This window comes from Chiloscyllium plagiosum, unplaced genomic scaffold (genome assembly GCF_037043375.1).
Source record: "Chiloscyllium plagiosum isolate Xiang-an unplaced genomic scaffold, Cpla_swu_hap1 HiC_scaffold_17, whole genome shotgun sequence".
Lineage (NCBI taxonomy): Eukaryota > Metazoa > Chordata > Chondrichthyes > Orectolobiformes > Hemiscylliidae > Chiloscyllium > Chiloscyllium plagiosum.
The window spans coordinates 33694185-33718015 of NW_028270155.1; the positions used below are offsets into that span (position 1 = coordinate 33694185).

Here is a 23831-nt window from a genome sequence, read left to right on the forward strand (position 1 = left end):
CTGTCTCTCTCCATGAACACTGCCTGACTGCTGTGATCTCCCACATATTCTTTTCAGTTGAAAATTAAAATAAAGTCAATTGTTCAGTGTGGTATGAACTTAATCAAAAGTCAATACATTTCATGCGCCATTTTCATTTTGTATTTGGTCACCTGATAGGGTGACTAAAACAGGGAGTTTTTTCCTGATAGCTTCCACAGGTAAGCAGCATGGTGGAAGTAGAGTCTTTGACTATTTCTGAAGCAGATGTATATAGACTGTTGGTAAGCAAGGTGGGGTGGTGAAAGGTTATCACAGCAGATGGTAATGTGGATTTCAGGTTTCAATCAGATGAGCCATCAGCAGGCCAGGCTCAATGGGTGATTGACCAACTCCTACCCCTTCATTGTACATTCATATGGTTTGTTCATTTAAACCTCATGATATTTGGATAGTCATTACTTTTAAGTTCCATAAGCAAATTTTGCAAAAAAAATTTGCATTCAAATTCTTTTGGTCATTCTTGTATAAGGTAAAAAGTTCTTTGAAGTTATTTATTTTAGTGAACAATTCTTCCCAGTAAATGTAATACCTTAATGAACATTACTTTGGTGATTAAGTAATGAGAAGAAATGGTATGTATCAAATAAACTGGAACACTGACAAATGCTATCGCTGTCTATAATATTTCTTAACATTTTTGTTATTGTAAGTACTATGTTAATTAGAAGTGCTAGGACATTAGATCAAAAAGTAGCAGAGTTTTTTTCAGATCTGACTTTATCCTGTCACATTTTGTGTAGAAAAGCATTATTCAATGAAAACACCTTGTGATTTCAGTCGGCATTCGTATCACTTAAAATCTGATACTCACTTAAAGAATGGTGAGATTGTGTGTGCTAAAAATCAATTTGTTGTGTGTAGTCATTTATTTCTTGAGAGAGAAGTCTGTGGAGCTTGCTGAATTATCTTTGATTTTTCACTTAAAATAATACCCAGCTGCTCAGAGGAATAAAGTGAACAAATCTCAGGAGTAGAGCCCACAGTCTTTTATAATTTGCTTACAATACTGGATAATTAAAAGGAACAGTTCTGCTGATCAGAATTAATGGAGACAAAATTTTCATTTTCCTGACACTTATTATTTCATCTGCTAATTTCCTTTCAAAATTAGGGAAATAATGTATCTGGAAAGTCCAGATCAGTTGAATATTTAACCTAATTGAATTTCTGATGCTCCTGTGGCTTTAATGAATTTTGTAATCCAAGTCTTTCACTCTCTCAAAAATAGTGACATTTCAATTTTTAGACCACATCTTGATCTTTCAGTTTGAAATGGGATTTGATTTGTCTGTTGACTGTTGATCAGGGGAGTGGGCGACCTGGTGTTGATTCAAGTTTCACAATGTGAAACAAAATTGTCCTTTGTCAAATAAAGATGGTTTGAAGGACCAATCTGCTAAATAATTTTTGAGTAATCAATGCATTTTTGTTTACTTTATAATGCTAATGTATGTCTGATTGTATGTGATGTGGTTTTCTCTGTGTTAGTTCATCTAACATAAACCACAAAGACTCTGGTTCTTAACTTTTCAGACACCTGTCTCAACAACTGTACCAATTAACGATGTGCAGAAATATGGCATCTCTGAACTCCAGATAATCTGAATTCCATGTTAACTTCTGTTGCTCGTACATTCAACACACACTTGACTCACTGACTAACTGGCTTGACTGCATTCTTAACTAACCAACAGACAGACTAACAGTACAAAGAAGAAGCTGGAGACCTTTTTAGAACTGGAGCATCACTTGTTGTGATGTCACCTAGTTGTTTTAAAAATATATTGCTTTTCTGTGATCGGTGCAATAACCTAATGGTAAATGTTACCAGCAGTCTCAATCTGTAATGTGATGCTTCAATGTCATGCTGAATATTCACTGTACTAATATATCAATGTCATTATTTCTGTTGTGTTCCAGATGCTGAAGAAGATGCAGTTTGGAGAATCAGAGACTCAGCAGATTCCATTAGTTGAATTGGACAACTTGAACCATACTGACTGGGTGAGGAATGTATATTTACTTATGACTGCTAATACTTGTGTTCAGAAGACAATTTACAAAGAGGTTAATGTTGATCTCATCTGATAAGTATATGATGCACTTTCACAAGAAACAGCCTCTTGGGAACAATGTAATTTTTTTCCTATTGTAGTGGCATCAAAAGCCACCTCTATTAGATTCAGCAGTTTCCTGTTTAAAACCTCCTCTTCGTTCCTCAGAAGATCAAACCAATCTCCATTGGAGTTACAGAGAACAAAGCTGTTCTAATGCAGCAGACGGTCTCCTGTAATTTCATCACATTGAAGTAGTCTTTGGTAATAACATTTATCAGAAAAGCAGCTCCAGGGGAAAGTATTTTATTACATATATTCAAAAGCGTGGCAGAACAGAAATGAAAATGGAAAAGTACATAGCCCCTCTTCTATCTTTTAAAGTTAATCCTGTGGTGGCCTGAATTTCTAAAATTTGATCATGAATTACATTTCTTCCACTGAGTGTAAGAACAAATCAATTTAAATGAGTAGTTAAGTAAAACCCTAAGAAATTGAGAGATGGAGTATACATTCTCTGGATTTACATCTCTGTGAATTGATGATGTTGGGAAATAGGTTGAAAACTTTGTTTTGCTGTCTCTTTTAAGATTTTTAAAAATCATGTACTATGTCCATCTTGTATGAGGTACACACTGCTGCCACTATGCAATGGTGGTGGTGGAAGTCAATGTTAAGGTGCGAGATGAGGTGCCAATCAAGTAGACAGCTTTGTTATAGATGGTGTCCATTTTCTAGCACCTTCCTGCATTGTACCTTGTAGATAAATGTCAGCATTTGGGGAGTCAGAAGATGAATTACTTACTGCAGAATTCTGAGCCTCTGACAAATTTTTGTAGCCATTGTGTTTATATGGCTATTCCAGTTAGACTTTGTCAATGCTAACCCCCAGAATGTTGATAGACAGTGATTCAGTGGTAATAATGCCATTGAATGTCAAAGGGTGATGGTTGGATTCACTCTTGTTGGAGATGGTCATTCTCTGATATTTGTGTGGTGCAGACATTACTTGTCAAGCAACGCCTGAATGTTGTCCAGATCTCACTGCATATGGAGATGGATTGCTTCAGTGACTAAATTCTCAAAATGGTGGAACTTTACATCTGCTCAATGCCTTTTTCATTTTTTTGTGCCTACTCATTAAATTTAATTTGCTCCGATTGCAACTTTTGTTTTGCTGTTGATTCTGCAAATTCCAGAGTTCCAGTTTTATATTTGCGAATAGTTTCTTTTGTGCTTGCAGGCACGTCTATGGGTGCAGCTAATGCGAGACCTCCGCCATGGTGTCAAACTAAAAAAAGTTCAGGAAAAACAGTACAACCCTTTACCGACAGAGTATCACCTTACTCCATTCGAGATGTTAATGCAGGACATTAAAGCACGTAAATATAAACTGCGGAAAGTTATGGTAAGCATCTTGTTTTTATTCCTACTTCGGTCTAATGATGATCTACTGTCATATATTGGGAAGCAACAAATCATAATGACGTAAGGGTCAAGATTATTTTATCAAGGTGAAGCTCATCCCCTCAATTTCAGACATATTGTAACCATAATGATGTTCAGCTGCATTTTGAGTACCTAAAACTTTTGCTGATTTACTAATTCACTCGACAGAAGTTAAAAACTATTTGAGTAAAAGGATTGTTCTCAATATATTAATGCTACTTTTTGGCTTAATTTTAAATACCTTTGTAGGTTTGTTTTGTGCATGACATAACATTTCATATTTTCAATGTTGTATTATTGGAAAATACAAGATCAATAGGATTCTCCTGTCCTTTCAGTTGGTCCCTAAAACTAATTTAATCAGCCAAACCTTTTAAAAATAGAATTTGATAAATATTTAGTAATTCCATCTTCAGTAAGTAGACTGTTGCCAAAATACCATTCCACTGTTAATGTTGCACTTTGTAACCTCTTTCATCAAATAGACATCTCTATCTGTCATAAAATTGGTGCTACATTTTATATCTTTATTTTTCAGTTCCTCAAAAATAAAGTTACCTTGATTAAACAATATACCTTGTGTGGGTAAGGGAGAGGTGGGCAAGAAGGAATGTTGGATTTGGGAGCAATCTATTGCAAAAATTGGCTACTTGCTATGTAAAATAATTCAGTCTAATTTGTTTGTGCATCTTCATTTTTCTGAACTTGAACCTACGCCCTGATTCTTAAATTTGTGGAAATCCAGAGCCTAGAAGTGTTCAGTCAATCTGTAAGATTAAAAATCTTGGACTATGAAGCATGTAACTTTCCCAATATCCTGTGCTTTTAAATTTCACCTCATAGCTCAGTTACCTGACCATCTTTTCTGAATTGCTCCTTCCCACATTTTTGAGTTTCTGTTCGCTGATTCATTCTCCTTGACATTCAAGATTATTATTTTTGTTTCCTGAGAGATCCTGAATACGACACAATTCCATCAGTGCTTTGTAATTTTCCAGATAAATCTCTTTAAATTTGTATCCTGTTATTCTTGCAAGATATCCATCATTGTTTCTATTGTTATTTGCGTTCTCACACTGAAGTTGATGAGTAAATAATTATTAAAGTTTCATTTTAGTTTTTCTTGGATTCAATTCCATCTTGTCAACTCGGTCTGCTAGATACCACTCTTATCTTTGAGTTAGAAAATCAAGCCTCACACTGTGTTGATATTCCAGTATATTATCAAGGGAAGATCTGCATTGTTGGAGATGTGCACCCTTTGAAGAAAAGTTTCAACTAAATTTTGTTTAGCTTTTCAGTTATGTAGAAAACCAGTGCGATTTATTGGTGTCATGACAAGCTTTTAATGTCTGTGTCCTCAACTAACACGAATGGAAATAGGAATTCATAATCATCAACCTCAATGCTGCTTGTTCAATCTGCTGTGTATGAAAATGGCTGTTAAAATTACACACAAAAAAATTACATTTCACAGAGCTTCTTTGTATGTGAAGTACTTTTATATGCTATTGAGCTTTTTTCCCCTACTCATTCTATATTTAAGTAGTAGATTCCTTGACCATGCTAGTTCCTCTATAATTGGTTGATCTCAATTACCACCCATATTTTTGTATCATTATATCTTAAAACTTACATTTGATTCTGATGTCCTCATAAACATCTTGGATGAGACACAGTGCATCACTGACCCCTTTGGCTCTATGCATCCCTGCCATTTCAGCTTACATATTTTCTATTTTTAAACAGCCTTTCATGCAGTGTTGTCTTCTACACTGAAATCTTGATAAGTTTGTTTAGAAATCTTGCTTGTAGAATATTTTACTCACTAACAAACTCCGAGTATGTTTTGAGAAATCCCCTTAATTAAGGCCTCTTTTCTTCTGAGGATTATATTCCAACTTTTGTCTGAAGGTGAAATAAACAGACTTTGCAATAATACTGAGGTATCTATTGACCTCCAGGCCCCCACACACATTTGGTCACTTCTATTGCCCCGTAACAATTTTCTATGATACAACTTTTTAAGTTTGTATTTTCAGTATATGCTACCATTAAATTTGCCTTATCCAAAATAGCATTCCACAATTAATGTTGCACTTTGCAACCTCTTTAATCAAATAGACATCTTTATCTGTCATAAAATTGGTGCTACATTTCATATCTTTATTTTTCAGTTCCTCAAAAATAAAGTTACCTTGATTAAACAATATACCTGGTGTGGGTAAGGGAGAGGTGGGCAAGAAGGAATGTTAGATTTGGAGCTTGATATGAGTAGATATATCGATTTGCAATGTTGATAGTATGTACTTGATAGGTCAAATAATTTGTACTAACCAGTGCTCTCAGTTCAATCTAATTTGTTGAAATTTTCTCTTAAAAAGATTACTTGTGGTATGTGGGCACCCATCAGTAATTGTCCAGATGGCAGTGAAGAGTCAACAAGATTGCTGTGTGTCTGCAGTCAGGCATTGGCCAGACCAAACAAAGATAGCAAATTTTCTTCTTTGATGTACAAACATAATCACTGGCTGTCACATGACCATTATTAGACAATCTTTTTATTCCAAATTTTAATTGAATTCAAATTTCACCATCTGTGTGGTGGGATTTGAACCCAGGTCCCCAGAACATCACCAGGACTTCTGCATTAGTATCCAGTGACATCACAACTATGCCACTATCACCCCCTTATTTTTGTAATAATATTATAATTATAATATTTTTCCATGATTAAAATAACAACAAATTCCTGGGAAAACTCTGCATTTAGGCATCTTATTTCAATACTTGTTTATCCTTAGATTACTGGATATTAACTCTATGGACTCACTTTTATATAGGCAAAAGTGAGGACTGCAGATGCTGGAAAGCAGAGTTTAGATTAGAGTGGTGCCGAAAAGCACAGCGAGTCAGGCTTCATCTGAGAAGCAGAAAAATCGACGTTTTGGGCAAAAGCCCTTATTCCAAATTGATGTATTCCCTCTTCTGAGCCAAACTTGAAAAACATCTGTGCAATGTGATTATGTATAGCAATTGTGCAACACTGTTCACATTTAGCTCGTTTCTAAATAATATGTTCAGAGATGTTATTATACAACTTTGGCACAGGTAGGACTTGAACCTGGGCCTCGTGGCTCAGAAGTAGTCTACCACTGTAGTACAAGAGCCCATACATTCCACATTTTGTTTGCTGCAGTCTTATTTCAAGAAAATAGGTGAAACACCTGTTAATTGTATATCAATTGTGTTTAATTATATGCAGGTGAATGGCATTAATTAGGACTTCATTTAAGCTGATTCAGAGAGCTATTTACTGAAACTGGGAAGGGAAGTGTGTGCTTGTAAAGTTTGTCTGAATAAATGTTACATTGCAAAAAGATTCATCAACTGGCTTTCTTCAATATAAAATGTAGATCAGCGCTGCAGTGCTGAGAATTAGGTACATACTAAAATAAATGAGGGAAAAGGGAAATAATCTCTTGAAAGGATTGGATACTGGGACATTGTGCTTGCGATCGTCTTATACTAGAACAATTGAGCAGCGTAATATTGCTTTTCTTTTAAAAAAAAGCCAAACAATCTCATTTCTTCTGTGTATTTATTTTTATTGTGTCTGCAGTGGTGCTAATTTGTTAGCTAAGTATTTGATTGGAAAATGGCATTTCTTTTTGCAGGTTGATGGTGACATCCCGCCATGTGTGAAGAAAAATGCTCACGAACTCATTCTTGAGTTTATAAGATCACGGCCACCTTTAAAACCGGTAAGAGTTTCTCTTACTCCCAAACTTTACACTTGTATATTTATTTCTCTCTGTAGATTTTCCTTTATTCTCATTTTCCTTTTCTCATCCCTCTGGTTGCTGCTGTGAGGACCTCTGGCACTCCCATCTCACTATTGGTGTTCTGCCTGTTTTTGACTGTTTCTTTTGTTTACTGTTTCATGTTATCGCAGGATTGATGAGGTCCGCTGAAAATAATGTAAGTTTAGATAAGAGTTTCCTTTTTTGACTGGTGAATCATCTTAATCCAAATGTTATCTGTTATTAGTTTTTATCTCCATCAGAAATATAGTCATTAGCCCATGTCTGAATGGATGGCATCTTTAAATGAAAGTTATTTTTAATTGGGTGTCAATTTAAGCCTGTGACTCTTCACTTCAATCCCCTTTATCCTTGTATCTGCAGCGTAGCCTGGGGTCACATAGATTACCGAATGAAAATTCTAAATAATTTTAGACTGTAGGTCCATGAATTTTGAAGCTTTGACATTTTAAAGGACTTCTTAGCTGAAAAAAATCAGATGTTTTGAAAAGACTTTAATTGCAAGCTTGTAAAATGTGCATGATGCGCAAAACAATATTCTAGGGTCTTGTCAAAAAACTGAAAGAATTGCAGATGCTGGAAATCAGAAATAAAATCAAACAAAATCAGAAATTGCTGGAAAAAACAGCAGGTCAGACAGCATATGTCGAGAGATAACAGTTAATATTTCAAGTCCAGAGACCCTTTTTCAGAACTGTAGTCCTACAATCATGCTTGCATACTTGTATGACATCTATACAAACACCAGTAAAACCTCTTATCCAGTTTCCACACTTTAATGAAGTCAGGAACCACCTTAAACTTATCATTGAAACTTAAATTGCAGATATCTTGTCTGATAAAGTCTGCACTGATTTTATTTCTCCTACATGTTCTCAGATTCATTTTATTTGTGAAACTAAACTAATGAATAAATGTTTTGATTTATATATGTGTGTATTTGGTTTTATTTGACCTTTTTCCAGCACAAATAAATCAAGGTGCATTATCTATCCCAGTTAAAAATCACACAACACCAGGTAATAGCCCAACAGGTTTGTTTGGAAGCACTAGCTTTTGAAGCACTGCTTCTTCATCAGGTGGTTGTGGAGCACCACTTTGAAAGTTAATGCTTCCAAAGAAACCTGTTGGACTATTACCTGGTGTTGTATGGATTTTAGCTTTGTCCGCCCCAGTCCAACACCAGCTTCTCCAAATCTTATCTCTCCCAGTAAGACTTCATTATTCAACTGACTGGAAAGTACAGTTTCAATCTTTTGACTGCTTCTATTGTTAGGAGCAGATTATGGGGCAAAGCATTGTATTTATTAAATTGTTATTTGGATCTCGGGAGAGGAAGGAAAATAAAGAAAATTTATAGAGGAAGAATTTGGTCGTGATGATAAAACTCAGTTTGCGCTGAATTTGACCAGGAAAAAGTGAGCTGTGGCTATTGGAAAGGAATTGAGTAACTTAATGAGTAATTACATTCTTAAACAATTATTCTATATCTATGGTGGTTTTCAAATTTTATAATTTTGTTAACAATCAAATTTGGAGTGTCTGTGTGCAGTAGTGTATGCAATGCAACTATACTACTGCACTAAATCCCATCAAACACAAGGAAATGTGTGTACTACACTGGAGAATTGCAGATTGACCTGATGAAGAAGCAGTGCTTCGAAAGCTAGTGCCTTCAAATAAACCTGTTGGACTATAACCTGGTGTTGTGATTTTTTAAGATTGGCCTAAAGTATTCTTTTTCCTGCTACCTATGTGGTGATGTGATCAGCCCTTAGGAATTGCAGCACTTTGAGCATTTGAATATTACTGGAGGTGAACTCACCAGGATATCAGATCCAACACTTCAAATTTCACTATTACCCGCTTCCCAGAGGTTTTCTTAATTGTGCCATAATATTCTCACATAAATTGGAAAAGATGGTTAGGATTCGGTCACATAGAAATATTAAAGTCAAACAAAAACAGGACCTGGTCATAACAAGCAATTTATTGTTTGTTGTAAATGATCTAACATTAAAGCTATTCCTGAAATTTGTACAGCTTTGTTACTATGATGTTGTGTTTTCTTGAGATTCTTTCCAGCCTACAGAGATTTTCTTGGATCTGCTGGCAATTTAAATTATTGTGAGCAACTAAATGCAATAAAATGGAATCCTAATGTCTCAGTGGAAATGTTCCCTTCAGACAACTTTTAGTAATGGAAAAACATGCAATGAAAAATAGTCTGGTCGTGTCGATTTTAAACAGAAGTCACCTAACTTGAGTTTTGAGTTGCATCGTGCTCCCCTGAACTTGCTTCTTGAGGGAGTTTGTGTCTAACAAACTACTTACTGAAGTACTCCAGAAGCAAGGTTAGAGGAATGAGGTTTACTACCCAGGGTTGAAGTAAGCTAAATGCTGATTGTATACTGAGGTTAATGAGGACAAGTTCACAACATATTTGAAATTCAAATTGTTGTCCCTAAACTTTTCAATTGTTTTACTTTCATTTGACCTATCCATATAAACGGCCTAGTTGTTTAATTCCACTTAAATCACCTGCAGTACAAATGCTACAGCTGGCACACTGCTTCAGAATCAACTGCCTTGCATTTATCAAAGTACATCTCTAGTTTGGCCTAGTAAATTTCTCTCTCGAGATGATGCTTGGTTGGATAACGCAGAATCTACTCACTATGATTCCAAGTGCACTTGAAAGTGCATAGTTACTTTCCAATATACAGCACATGCTTTATTTATTTGAATTTGTTCACCCTATAAAATATAGAAATTGCTTGTGAATCATTAATCTTTAATATAGAATTTTTAGACCTTGTTCTTTCAAGGTGAAATCAAAGCTTCTGATTAATTGTTCTCAGGTCTCTGAAAGAAATCTTGGACCAAAGCCTCTGAAACCACGTAGTCTACATGAACGAATTCTGGAAGAGATCAAGTCAAAGAAAAAGCTTCGACCAGTGCACACAGCTAGTCGAAATAAGAACAAAGGTGAGAAATGGTTGTTCTCTTAAAGGTAGGTAAGAAAGCTATTGGATTTCTTTTGTCATGGCGGATTTGTAACGCCATTTCAGTTAGACAAATTTTAGAATAATCTTGTCCAACAAAAAAAAACTTTCTATCTCAATCTTGAAAATTTCCACTGACCCTGCATCCATTCCTTTAGAGTTACACAAGTCAACTTTGTACCATTGTGGTGCACAAAATTAAGAATGGTCTCAAAGTTCCCTCTAGCCAATTAATTTAATGGCAGAAGGAGGTGATCAAAGAGACCATACTGAGAAGATTAATTGGTACCAGAGCTAGATTGCCCTCACCCACTATTATGCCATTGTAGTCACCTGGCAATGATGCGATACTCCATGCTGTTGATCAAAACCTGGAACTTCTTCCCTTGGTGACAGTGAATGAACAGTGATGTAGTTCCAAGCCAGGACGGCGTGTGGCTTGGATTCCAATACTATAAACAAAAGTTGTTAGCTTGTAGAACAGCAAGGAGCTTGTTTAAAGTTTCAGAGGTTAAGTACAATAAATTCTTGTTGAATTCCTTATATTAAGTCCCAGCTTGTGCCAATTACTCCTTGGCTTCAAAAATTTAAACAATGAGTAAGTTTTATTAGTTGAATCAGAATTTGGGTGGATTTACATGAGTTAAAGTTTTTTTAAAATATTAATTATCTGTGTGCAATGGCAATCCAGTTGCAAATATACACAACATACTCATAAGGTGGCTTATTTTTATGTAATTGTCCGCCTATTAAAGTAAACTGATTTGCTCGGTAATGTAAGTATTAAAGAGAATTCTAATTTGTATTTATTTCAATGCAGATTTACAGTTCCTTTCTCTAAACTACAAGCTAAACGATTCAAGATCAGTCCTGCACTTGGCAATTGTTGATGCAAGCTGAAATTAACTATTTTGTTTAAGTTCATATTATAAATTCATTGCCTTTGTAGAGGTGACCTTTGGATCTCTGCCATGCCTTGTGCATGCCTGCTCTGATGACCTCAAGTCTACTTCATGCATAGATCTCTCCGTTCCTGAGTCCATGGGAAGCACACAGCGGCCTAGACCCAGAGTACTACTAAAAGCCCCAACACTGGCTGAAATGGATGAAATGAACATTTCAGAGGTAGGACTATAAACTTAACTACTTCAACTGAGATGTTTCCAACTAATTTGAAGTCTGATAAACATTTAGAAGAAAGTTAAAATCTATGCCACAGCATTCCTTAAAACAAGAGTAAAACTTGACTTTCCCTGGAACGGTGAGCATTAAGACTAATCAGCTACTCACCATAGAGCTAAATATTGCAGACCCAGTAAGTTTTTCATTTCGTTCTCAGGAAATGGACATCACTGGCAAAGCTCATTTTCATTGACTGTAGTTTCTTTGTGGCCAACTAGTTGGGATTTAATCATGTCACATTCTCCTTGTATCTGCGTGGGCTTCCTCTGAGTGCTGCAGTTTCCTCCCACGGTACAAAGATATGCAGATTGAGTAGATTGGCCATGCTAAATTGCCGATAGTATCCAGCAATGTGCACGCTAGGTGGACTCTCCATAGGAACAGAGTTACAAATAGGGGGTGGGTCTGCTGGGATGCTGTTTCGGTGGTCAGTTTGGATTTGTTGTACCGAATGGCCTGTTTTCACACTGATTTCTATAATTTGTGACTTTGTTGGCTTTTTTCCCAACAACCCAGCAGCATCCTGATAATTATTGATTTTTGCCTTTTTTCAATTTCCAGAAGTTTTAAACTGATTTCAGATTTTCAAACTGGATTAATGATCCATGCCTCTGATTTGGTGATTCATTAACATAATTACAAAATTATTATTTTCCTAAAAGGTCCTTGGTTATCTTGAAAGGTTAGGTTGAGTCAGCAAATTTGTCAGTAGCACCTGATACTGGGTTTCTACAGTTCCTTTGTATTGCATTCAAGTAAAAAAGCTAGTATAGCTGTACTATTAAATGCCCTTTAACAAGTTGCTATTTATTGTTGTTTTTGATTTGTGATGGAAATGCTAGGTGTAGATGTAGCTGAATTCTTTATTGAGGATTCAGGTGTAAGACAGGTATATGTTACTGCAGCAAAATTAGTCATTATTACCATTTACTTGCACTGTGTTACTGACAAATCATTATATAAATAGACATTGATATTTTACTTTTAAATTGATAGGAATTTTCATTTTTCTTAATTTGGAATTGATGAACAGACATTTGGACTTGATTCATTTGGTTAACTTGGATGAAATTATATTCTGATGTGGAGGTGCCAGTGTTGGACTGGGGTGGACAAAGTCAAAGTCACATGACAGCAGGTTATAGTATAAGAGTTTGCACCTGAAGAAGGAGCAGTAATCCAAACGCTTGTGATTTCAAATAAACCTGTTGGACTATAATGTGGTGTTGTATGACTTCTGAAATTATATTATTTTAAACTAAATTATGCTGCTGGTCATTTTACCACAGAATACAAAATCACTTTCCACGATTGGCAGTTTGAGCATTTTGAATTCCACATAAACATTCTGGGGGAAAAAAGCCACAATTAGTTAAAGTGACTATGAAGCTGCTGGATTGAGAAAGAATCCAACTAATTCACTGCTGTCTTTTTGGGATGAATATCCTTACCTGATCTCTTCTATTGGTCACTTTCATTTCACAGTAACAGTTAACTTTTAACCAGCCTTCTGAATTGGTCTGGTCAGCTAACTGGTCATTCAACTAAACAGACCTCGCTAACCACTTTTTTTAGACCCCCTACAGTGTGGAAACAGGCCGTTTGGCCCAACAAGTGCACACCGACCCTCCGAAGAGTAAGCCACCCAGACTTATTTCCTTACATTTAACCCTGATTAATGCACCTAACACTATGGGCAATTTAGCATGGCCAATTCACCTGACCTGCACATGTTTTGGAATCTTGTTCATTTCATATTTATGAATGTGCTCTGTGTTAATAACCAAGTTGCACTGACCGATCAAGTTGTACAAACCAGACTTTAGAGATGTCTTCAGTGTACCTAATCTCTATCATGATACAAACTCAGAACGCTGGAGAAACTCCCAGTCTGGCAGCGTTTGTGAAGAAAGCGTTTTAACATTGAGTCCAGTATGACTCTTCTTTGGAACCTCTTCTATGATAACTCCATCCAGTGATTTTGAGCAAACTGAAGGGTGACTGTTTCTTACTTTAAAGAAATCAAATGAGAGCAAAGTTACTGTTGTTAAAGGTTGCAAAGAAATCATAAAGATTTCAGATATGAGAGGTTGGCTTTGTATAACTTGTTTCTCATTTCAGACCAATTGTTTTCCTTATTACTTTTTAACAAACCGGGTGTGATGTTGTTTGTAACTAGAAGCTCCTAAACAGATTTCAACAATGCACAAATTCAGAAATATTTCTTTTGTTGCACTACCTTATTTTCAAAAGGAGGAAGAGTCACCAAGCGCAGAGATGCGAAGAGTTACCAGCTCCCCAATTCCTTTAAAACGTGATCGCTCATTCTCAGAACATGATCTCCAACATTTGCAGACTGAGTTAGCTCTGTCCCAATCTGAATCTGCTTATCTCTCAAAGGTTTCTGAGAATGAGACTGTAATTGGGACAACGCCTTTGCACCAAGGTGAGTTAATGCAATTTCATAGAATACTAGTATTTTACAGTACAGAAAGAGGCCATTGTATCTATACTGGCTCTCAAAAGAGCCACCCAGTCAGTCCCATTCTCCAGCCCTATGTCTGTAGCCCTCTAAATTAATCATTTTCAAACATATATATCCGACTCTCTTTTGAAACCTTATGGAATCTGCCTCCACCACTCTCCCAGACTGCACGTCCCAAATCCTAGCAATTTTGAGTAAAGAAGATTCTCGTCATCTTATTCCTAGCTTTCTTGCTGACCATCTTGAAGTTGTGACCCATAGTTACAGACATACCAACTAGTGCTAACAGAACATCCTTGTTTACCCTGTCAAAATTGTTCAGAATTTTAAAACCTCAGTAAGGTCACCTTTTAATCTTCTCTGCTCCAAGGTGAATAAGCCCACTCTCTCTCTCATCTTTCCTTGTATGTAAAACCCTTAATTCCTGTTACCATTTTGGTAAATCTATTTTGAACTCTCTCCAGGGTTTCTCTCAGCAAAGGAGATTGTGACAAGCAGTTAAGAAAATAAGTTCTCAAAGGAAAAAAAGTAGAGTTTGTTGAAACTTCCAGAGTAAATGTGTTTGGTTAGAACTCTGCAAATTATTTTTAAAAACTGAGGAAGTCTAAGCTCTCAGTGGTGCACATGGTCATATATAAAAGCCTCACACCTCACTATACTGAGAAGCAGTTAATCAAATCGACACATTTGAATGGGAAGGAATTTCTCTATATTATTTACCTGTAATATGATGTTGAGGAATAAATAAGATGTGTTTTGCCACGTATTTGAAATCTTTCAAATTTCATTGTTTAGAATGCTTGGTTTGGTTTTATCCATATGTTGTGTTGCAAACTTCTGTTTTATTGTTAAAAGTAGTTCTGTGACCTACATACTTTTTCAGTGAAAGATCACTACATTAAATTCAAGTATATGATCCATCAAGTGGGATTTCATTTTGGGAACTAACTTGCCCAGCAGTAACATGAGTTGTGATCATGACACAAATGTTAGGGTTCGTTGAAGGCCTTAAATTATATTACTTAACAACTTTAAACAGAACAATACTCCTGAAGAGGTCTGTAGCAGTAGTTATTAGTTCTAGTGATAGAAGACATTGTATTATGAATGAAAAGTATCTCAAATGGAAAAAGCATACAATATGTGAACAGGTTGATCAGAAAAATAGGTTAATTTTTTTAAAAAAAGATCTTTGCTCAGTGGTCATATAGTATCTTACATCGTGTGGGTGCAGAGGAGGCAGCATTGTGAGCAGTGAATACAGTTTACTAAATGAAAGAAGTGCAAGCCAGCCACTATTTGATCTTGCAGGAGTGTTTTAGACCTTGAACTGTAAAAAAAGGTAGGAGGTAAAAGGAACAATTTTGCATGTGATAGAGATGGTACATCACAGATTAATCCAGGTACACAAGTAAGACAAACACTCAGCTTCTAATTAAACGTTCACAGCGCTACTGAATAATTCTTTTACTTGACCATTCTAGTTTTGGTTTCTACAATTGCATAGCGTCAAAAGAGTCTCAGTAGCAATTAATACAGTGCTTGACAATTGTGGGTAATGTTGTTATAGAGGAATTAAACCTGCAAGGACTTGAGCTGATCATTCCAAGGTGGTCTATAGTTCTATTTGTCTAGATTTTCTAAGGTTTGGCAATCACACTTTTTTACATTAAGGTGTCCCACGTTTCTGACAGATTCCGATCAAGGATCCTTTGGTAAGTTTGAATCCTTACTTTTGGGAAAACCATGTCCTATCGTGACAGTGGTCAGCTGCTGTGTACTGTGCTTTAAATGTTCAGCATGACAGAAAACCACTTTGACTGCTCCTGGGAAAGAATGGAGTTAAGTGTAAGACTACGGTGCAAGGTGGTAAGGGTACTAGCTAAGTGGACAATGAGGTCAAGTTGGCAGGAGATACTGGATCTGGCAGCGGAAGGTGGGAGGGGAACTGGTGCATGTTGAGTCTGGATGTTGGGGAGGAAAGGCAGGGTCCAGCAGCAGGAGATGATGTTGATTCCGGGGCAGGGGAGAGGGAAATGTTGGGAATAGAGGGTGTTGTGTAATTGTCTGTCTCATTGCAGGGGAGCTGGTGTTTCCAGCAGTTGGAGTGTTGTCTGGTGGTGGTGGGGGGAGATGGCAACTCAGGGTCTTGGGGGGTACATTAGAGGTCAATTTAATAGTTAGTTAGTCAGGAGGTTTTAGTAGTCTGTTTCCTGTGTTACTATTGCTTAACTTCAGTCAAACTGTCTAAATTCTCTGATTTAACTGGATACGTTCAGAGGGTTGCAAACATTGAGGAATTAACCCATTGGAATGTTTAATAACCTGGGCAATTCCCTCAGTGGCTGATCTTTAACAGGGTAATTCTTATTTGCAGCAGTTGACCTTCTCAATTTTCGACAATGACAACAACTCACTGGCATATTTGACTGAGTGAAATGTTCTGAGGCACTTGACAGAATCATTGTCAAATAATTTTATGCTAAATCACACTAGGTGATATGAGGACAAGTAGTTAAAAATTTGATGAAAGACAGCTTTTAAAAAGTGCCTTAAAGAGGACAGAGCTACAGAGGTAGTGCGGTTTAAGAAGAGAATTCTAGAGTTCAGATTCTTGCCAACTGAAGACACAGGAGCTGGGTCTCTTTCAAACATAATAAAGGAATAGCATTTTGTGAAAAAGTGAGGGAGCTCTTACATTTTAAAGAAATTTGTCCTCTCAAGTCACAGTATAGTTTTTGTGTGGGGGTCTACATTTATACCTCATCTTTTCACATCTGGCAGAGATTTTCCTGCATCTCATCCACTGTGTCCGTTGTTCCCGATTGTGGTCTCCTCTATATAAGGGAGACAGGACGTCAACTTGTGGAGTGTTTCAGGGAACAGCTCTGGGACACATGCATCAAACAACCCCATACTTCTGTGGCTGACCACTTCAACTCCCCCTCCCACTCTGCCAAGGACATGCAAGTCCTGGGCCACCTCCACTGCCAAATCCAACCTACCCGATAACTGAAGGAAGAACGTCTCATCTTCCGCCTTGGGATCCTTCAACCACATGGCATCGACATCAACTTTACTAGTTTCCAAATCTCCCTTTCTTATCACCACTCCACATCCCAGATCAATTCCTCCAACTCGGCACTTCCTTCTTGACCTGTCCTACTTGTGTATCTTCCTTCCCACCTATTCGCTCCACCCACCCAACTGACGTATCACAATCACCCCTACCTGAATCTATCTATCACCTTCCCACCTACCCACTCTTTCTCTTCCCTCCCTCCCCCCCCCCCACTTATCTCTCAGCCCACCCCTATTTATCTCAAAGCCACCTTCCCTCTACACATTGCTGATGAAGAGCTTATGTCCAGAACACTCCTGCTCCTTGAATGCTGCCTGACCTGCTGTGCTTTTTCAGTGCCATCCTTCTTGACTCGACTCTCTAGCATCTGCAGTCCTCACTTTCTCCTCATAACAGAATAACAAAATCCTCAGAGGTATATATTCAATAGCTTATCTCTTTCCTCTCCGCTTGTTGTTTAATAGGTTGTGTTGTTGAGCTATCTAACTGTCGAATATACTCATCTTTTACCCTACTAATCCAAATGTTGGGACTTCAAATTAGGAAAATAAAATTGGCCAGGATTCCAGCCTTACTATCCATGGATATTCTGATAGTATGCATACTGGATGAAGTCATAATTGGACTTGGGAGTTAGCTCTTCGTGACTGAAATGTTTTCCGACTGAGTTCGTTCATGAAGAATATCTGTATATAATAGATGTCGGCACATTCAAAGGAGGAGAGAGGAGAAAATTTAATGATGAAAAAGAATACTTTACTTTCTACAGTACCAAATTTCTACAAAAATGACACTTGTTTATATTTTCAGTAAAAGAGAATGCAGAAATGCAGCCTATAAATTTCCAGGCATCTGAAAGCACTCATTCTTGTTTGGTAGTGGAAGACAAGCTCCAATCTGTCAAGGGTATTCCAGAGACTCTTCCAACCTTTTCTAAACGTCAATGGCTGGTGAGTACTCACTACTTGGAAGGGCTTGTTGAGTGGCTCTTACATTTTAAAGATGCAAAACAGATGACTAATGTCCCTGTCTGCAGCTGCTTCACTGCAAAAAGCTGGTACATTTTAAGATTTGAAGCTTGTACTGACTGATCACTAATGGAATTTGACTTGTTGTGGATCCATTTTAATCTTTGGTGATATAAACGGGGGGAATCCTGGATCAGTCACAGTAGTACACCTCTTCTGATCTGCTGAAGTCAAAAATTGGGATCTTGTCACATAATAGAAGGCATTTTGCACCACAAATCCACCAGCATTATCAAGTTCCTTCAGTTCTGTGTGTTCTATAACTTTGCTATTTGAAGATCCCAGGCATGAAACAACAAGGCTGGATCAGTGCATTACAAATAGTCAAGGCTATGTTGTTGCTGACATCCCTTAACAGCCTGCAAGCGTAATACACAGTGCTGCCATTGAGAAAGACTTTTATCTAAATGCTTGACCCATTCACTTAGTTAACAACATACATCAATTTTATCATCAGTATTACTCCAGCTGCTCTGAATCTTTTGTACTTTTAGCAAATGATTCTCTCCAAACTTAAGTGAGTGTTGGTAAAGCTTGAAACACGCAAAATGTATTTTGCTGTATACATGATCAATATGCAACTTTTATAATTCATTCACAGGTAAAGACCATTACTGGCTGGGTCAACTTTCATTGCCCATCCCTAGCTTCCCTCGAGAAGGTGGTAGTGAGTTGCCACCTTAAACTGCTGTCATACATTTTCTTAGATCAACCCAGAATCCTGTAAGGGAGGGAATTCCAGGGATTTTGACTCCGAAACAGTGAAAGAACAGCAATGTATTTCCAAGTCAGGTGGTGAGTGGCTTTGGAGGGGAACTTGCAGGTGGTGTTCCCAAATGTCTGCTGCCTTGCCCTTCCAGGTGGAAGTAGTTGTGGGTTTGGAAAGGACTTTCTAAAGAGCTTTAGAGAATTTTTGCAGTTCATCCTGGAGATGTTCCACACCGCTGCATGGGTATTGGTGATGGAGAAAGTTAGTGTTTGTGGATGTGGTGCTCATCAAGGATGCTGCTTTGACCTGGATGATGTCACTCATCTACGTAATTGGAGTATTATGACACAATCCTGATTTGTGCCTTTGTAGATGATGAACAGGTTTTGGGGAGTGTGGAGGTGAGTTACTTACCGCAGGATTACTAGCTTCTGACCTGATCTTGTATCCACAGTCTTTTTATATGGTTAGTCCAGTTTATGATCAATGCTAACTTCCAGGAGCTTGATAATGGAGGATCTGGAGATGGTAATAATGATGAATGTCAAGGGGCAATGGTTAGATTAGGTTCTGTCTTCCAGTTGTGTGCATTGCCTGACATTTGTGTGGTGTGAACCTTACTTGCGACTTGATAGTCCAAACTTTGGTTTTGGAAATGATTACATTTAATTATGGACAGGTTCCATAAGGAGTCCTAAATGGTGCACTCATTGACGAGTATCCCCACTTCTGACTTTATAATGGAGGGAAGGTCATTGAAGCAGTTGAAGCCGGATGAACCTACATGCTATTATTTTATGCAGTGTTTTCAGTGATAGTGTATGATGTGTCTTTTTTGCAGTTATCCTGATGTTGCATCCATGCATTCTGACTGGTGGTCGGTTGGTGGGGAATTGATACATCCTGCTATACTTGATGCTGGCCCTGCAGCAATGTCTTGTGCTTTTTTGGTCGACTGAGGTTCTGCCCACAAGTGGGAATGTAGCTATTTGAACTGTGCCACCTTAAGTTTTGCATCATCTAGTGGACATATATAAATTACAATGGAACCTAAAATTCTCTTGACAATCCAGCCAATGGAGCCTGCTGGAAATGTGAACCTCATGCTACCATTGCTGACCTGGAGATATTCACTGGAGATATGACCACATTTAATATGGTGGCTGTATGAGAAAATATTCAAATGTATGAAGCAACAATAGAAAAACCAAATGCTGAAGTAAATTTTAAAGAAAAAGAAATAGGAGTTGCACACAAAAGCAAATATCCAAACCACTGGCTCCTATGGAGGGGAGAAAGCTCACAAAGTGAAAGGTCATAAGCCATAGTGTATTCAGTGCAACGTAGAGTCATAGCGTCATAAAGATGTACAGCACGGAAACAGATCCTTAATTCCAACTTGTCCATGCTGACCAGATATCCTAACCTAATCTAGTCCCATTTGCCAACACTTGGCCTACGTCCCTCTAAACCCTTCCTATTCATATACCCAACCAGATGACTTCTAAATGTTGCAATTGTACTAGCCTGTTTCACTTCCTCAGGCAGCTCATTCCATAGATGCACCACCCTCTGTATGAAAAACTTGCCCCTTAAACCCCTTCTATATCTTTCCCCTCAAACCCTAAACCTATGCTCTCTAGTTCTGGATTCACCCGCCCCAGGGAAAGGACCTTGTCTATTTATCCTATCCATGTCTCTCATGATTTTATAAACCTCTATAAGGTCACCCCTAAGCCTCCGACGTTCCAGGGAAAACAGCCCCAGCCCATTCAGCCACTCTCTCGAGCTCAAGTCCTCCAACCCTGGCAACATCCTTGTAAATCTTTTCTGAATCATTTCAAGTTTCACAACGCCCTTCTTATAGCAGGGAGACCAGAATTGCACGCAAATTTCAAAATTGGCCATACCATGTCTTGTAAAGCCGCAACGTGACTCCCAACCCCTATGCTCAATTCTCTGATCAGTAAAGGAAAGTATACCGAATGCCTTCTTCACTATCCTACCTGCCTGCGACTATTTTCAAGGAACTATGAACCTAAACGCCAAGGTCTCTTTATTCAACAGCACTCCCCAGGACTTTACTATTAAGTGTAAGAATCCTGCTTTGATTTGCTTTTACAAAATGCAGCACTTTGCATTTATCTAAATTAAACTCCATCTGCTACTCGTTAGTCCATTGGTCCATCTGATCAAGATCCTGTTGTACTCCGAGGTAACTTTCTTCACTATCCACTACACCTCCAATTTTGGTGTCACCTGCAGCATGATAAAGATCGGGACCAGCTTCTCATCTATCTGCTTGCCCAACATCTTGAGATTTGGCGAGCTCTTTATACCAGGACCTGGGAGGAAATTGAGTCCGAGGATCTCCTCCCTTCTTTGGCATCCCTGGATGGCGAAAACAGAGGAAAGTTGCTCTCTGACAGTTTCCTGGGACTCCACGACCTTTCCAGAGTCCCAGAAAATAACGGTGGTCCGGATAGGGCGGGTTAGGACTTTGTCCCGCTTGCACTGTGGTGTGGAGTTCTTCAACGCCATCTTCCTAGATCGCCGCCATCTTTGATCCCCCCTGGTGTCATCTACAAACTTACTAAGTATACGTCCTATGTTCACATCCAAATCATTTATATAAATGACGAAAAGCAGTGGACCCAGCACCTATCCTTGTGGCACACCACTGGTCACAGGCCTCCAGTCTGAAAAGCAACCCTCCACTACCAAATTTGAGCCGGTTCTGTATCCTATGTGTCACAACCAAAATTAGTGCAACGATAAGGTTATTCAAAGGAGCCCAGAATCATGTGCACAACATTGGGCTTCATGAGGTTGAAAGATGAGGAATGCAAAGATTTGAACGTGAGTAATGCATAAAGTGCAGCAAAACTGAAGCATAGAAAACAGATGGATAGTAGGTGCTAGAATAGCCAATGATAAAGACTTGGTAAGAATAGGATCTATAATATAACGTGAGTAGTAGTTGCAATCTGTAAAAAGGCATGTGTTAACAGATTCACTATATCATTATTCTTCAGGAATACACTGAATAATAATGGGTTTTTTTTATTGTTTAAGTGCTCAGCAATAACCGATTCACTGACCCTCTGTTTGGGTTCCGTCAGGGTCACTCAGCCTCCTGAGCTCATTACAGCCTTGGTCCAAACATGGACAAAAGAGCTGAACTCGAGAGGCCAGCTATGAGTGACTTCTCTTGGCATCAAAGGGGCATTTAACCAGGTGTGGCATCAAGGAGTCTCAGCAAAACTGAAATTAGTGATTATAGCTGGCACAAAGGAAGATCGATGTGTTATGAGGTCAGTCATCTCAGTCCAAGGGCATCTTTACAGGAGTTCCCCAGGGTACTGTCCTGGGTGCAACTACCTTCAGCTGCTTCCTCAATGATTTTCTCTCCATCAAAAGATCAAAATTGAGGATGTTAATCAATGATTATGCAATGTTCTGCATAATTCACACCACCTCATACACTCGTCCATGTTCATAATCTAGCAAGATTTGGATAATGTCCAGCCCTCGGCTGATAAGTAGCAAGTAACATTTGTGCCACAGAAGTGCCAGAAATTACTATCTCAGTTACCCATTGTCTCTTAACATTCAATGGTGATTACCATCACTGAATCCACCATGCTGTGGGTTACAATTGACCAGAAACTCAACTGGATCAGTCACGTAAAATTCTGTGACTACAACAGCAGGTCAGATGATTGGAATTCTGAGGCAGTAACTTAGCTTTTCACTCCTGAAAGCCTACCCATAGACTACAGGGGCATGTCAAGAGTATGATGGAATATTCTCCTTGTCTGGATAGTTGCAGCTCCAAATACACTCAAGATCTCGACACCAACTTTATTGCAATCCCATCCATCACCTTCAACATTCATTTTTTTTCACCACTGATAGGGGCGGCAGTGTGCACCATCTACAAGATGTGCTGTGGTAATGCACTAAGGCTCCTTTGACAGTACCACGATGTTGCATCAGCCTGACTTGAAACTATATCACATTCCTTCACTTTCATCTGATCCAAATCCTGGATCTCCTTTCCTAATAGCACTATGGGTATCCCTACACCACGTAGTCTGCTGTAATTTACAAAGGCAGCTCACCGCCATCTTATCGAGGTCAATTCGGTTGACAATAAATATTGGACAATAAATATTGGGCTAGAAAATTGCACTGATCTTTTAGTTTTAGTTATTTGCAAAAGGACACACTATATGGTGCGTTCAGAATCCATGAAATTCAATTTTCAGACGCAAATCTTTGGGTACTGTGGCCCCATTAACATTCAGGCTGGGGAGCTGTGCATCCCACATAGTTTTGTGTTCTTTGTTCTGTCAGCCATGGTGATTCCTTCAGATAACTAGTACAGGGAGGAGAATGGACTATTTATTTTCCTTTTGCAGGAGGAATTCAGTCACCCAGTGGAGAGCCTGGCTTTAACTGTGGAGGAAGTTATCAATGTCAGAAAGGTCTTGGTCAAAGCTGAAATGGAAAAGTTTCTGCCAAACAAAGATCTCTACAACAGCCTGAAAAAGGGAAAGGTACGTATCTTGTGCATTTTTTTAAAAAACAGTTCTGTAATGTGTATTATTCAGTTCCTATGGCTTTTTAATTTCTTTGTCCTTTCGTCCAGTAACACGTCTTTTCCAGTAGTTTAGCAGCTGGGCAGTTAATCTTTCTCAGTAGCCTCGCATGTAACTTGTGTCCTATCCTAATTAGCCAGTTGTCTATATGCCAACTGAGGGAGACACAGTATGCTAAGGCTTATAAGTACAGTACTAGTTAGAGACCTGGGTAATGTATACACTGGAGCAACATCCATTGCTGAGATTGAAACTGCAGTTGTCACTGAAAGATGGAGGGGAATTTTTTAATTGACTTTAAAGCAAATGGTTATTGTAGTTTCCAAACTGTGAATTATAACGTTGTGCTAAATAAATTACTAGCAAA

The 23831-nt window shown here is 38.1% G+C and overlaps 1 protein-coding gene across 3 annotated transcripts in view; it reads left to right on the plus strand.

Moving 5' to 3' along the window:
- Positions 1–23831, plus strand: part of spire2 (spire-type actin nucleation factor 2) — an 81746-nt gene that overhangs the window by 41409 nt on the left and 16506 nt on the right. For 2 of the 3 annotated variants that reach the window (XM_087995818.1, XM_043706800.2), the window contains exons 4-11: positions 1963–2046; positions 3340–3504; positions 7223–7309; positions 10231–10357; positions 11324–11499; positions 13810–14002; positions 17934–18073; positions 23285–23422. In XM_087995818.1, coding sequence (XP_087851944.1) covers positions 1963–2046; positions 3340–3504; positions 7223–7309; positions 10231–10357; positions 11324–11499; positions 13810–14002; positions 17934–18073; positions 23285–23422 — 1110 coding nt within the window. The remainder of the gene's footprint in view (positions 1–1962; positions 2047–3339; positions 3505–7222; positions 7310–10230; positions 10358–11323; positions 11500–13809; positions 14003–17933; positions 18074–23284; positions 23423–23831) is intronic. The other variant, XM_043706801.2, reaches the window with a different exon arrangement.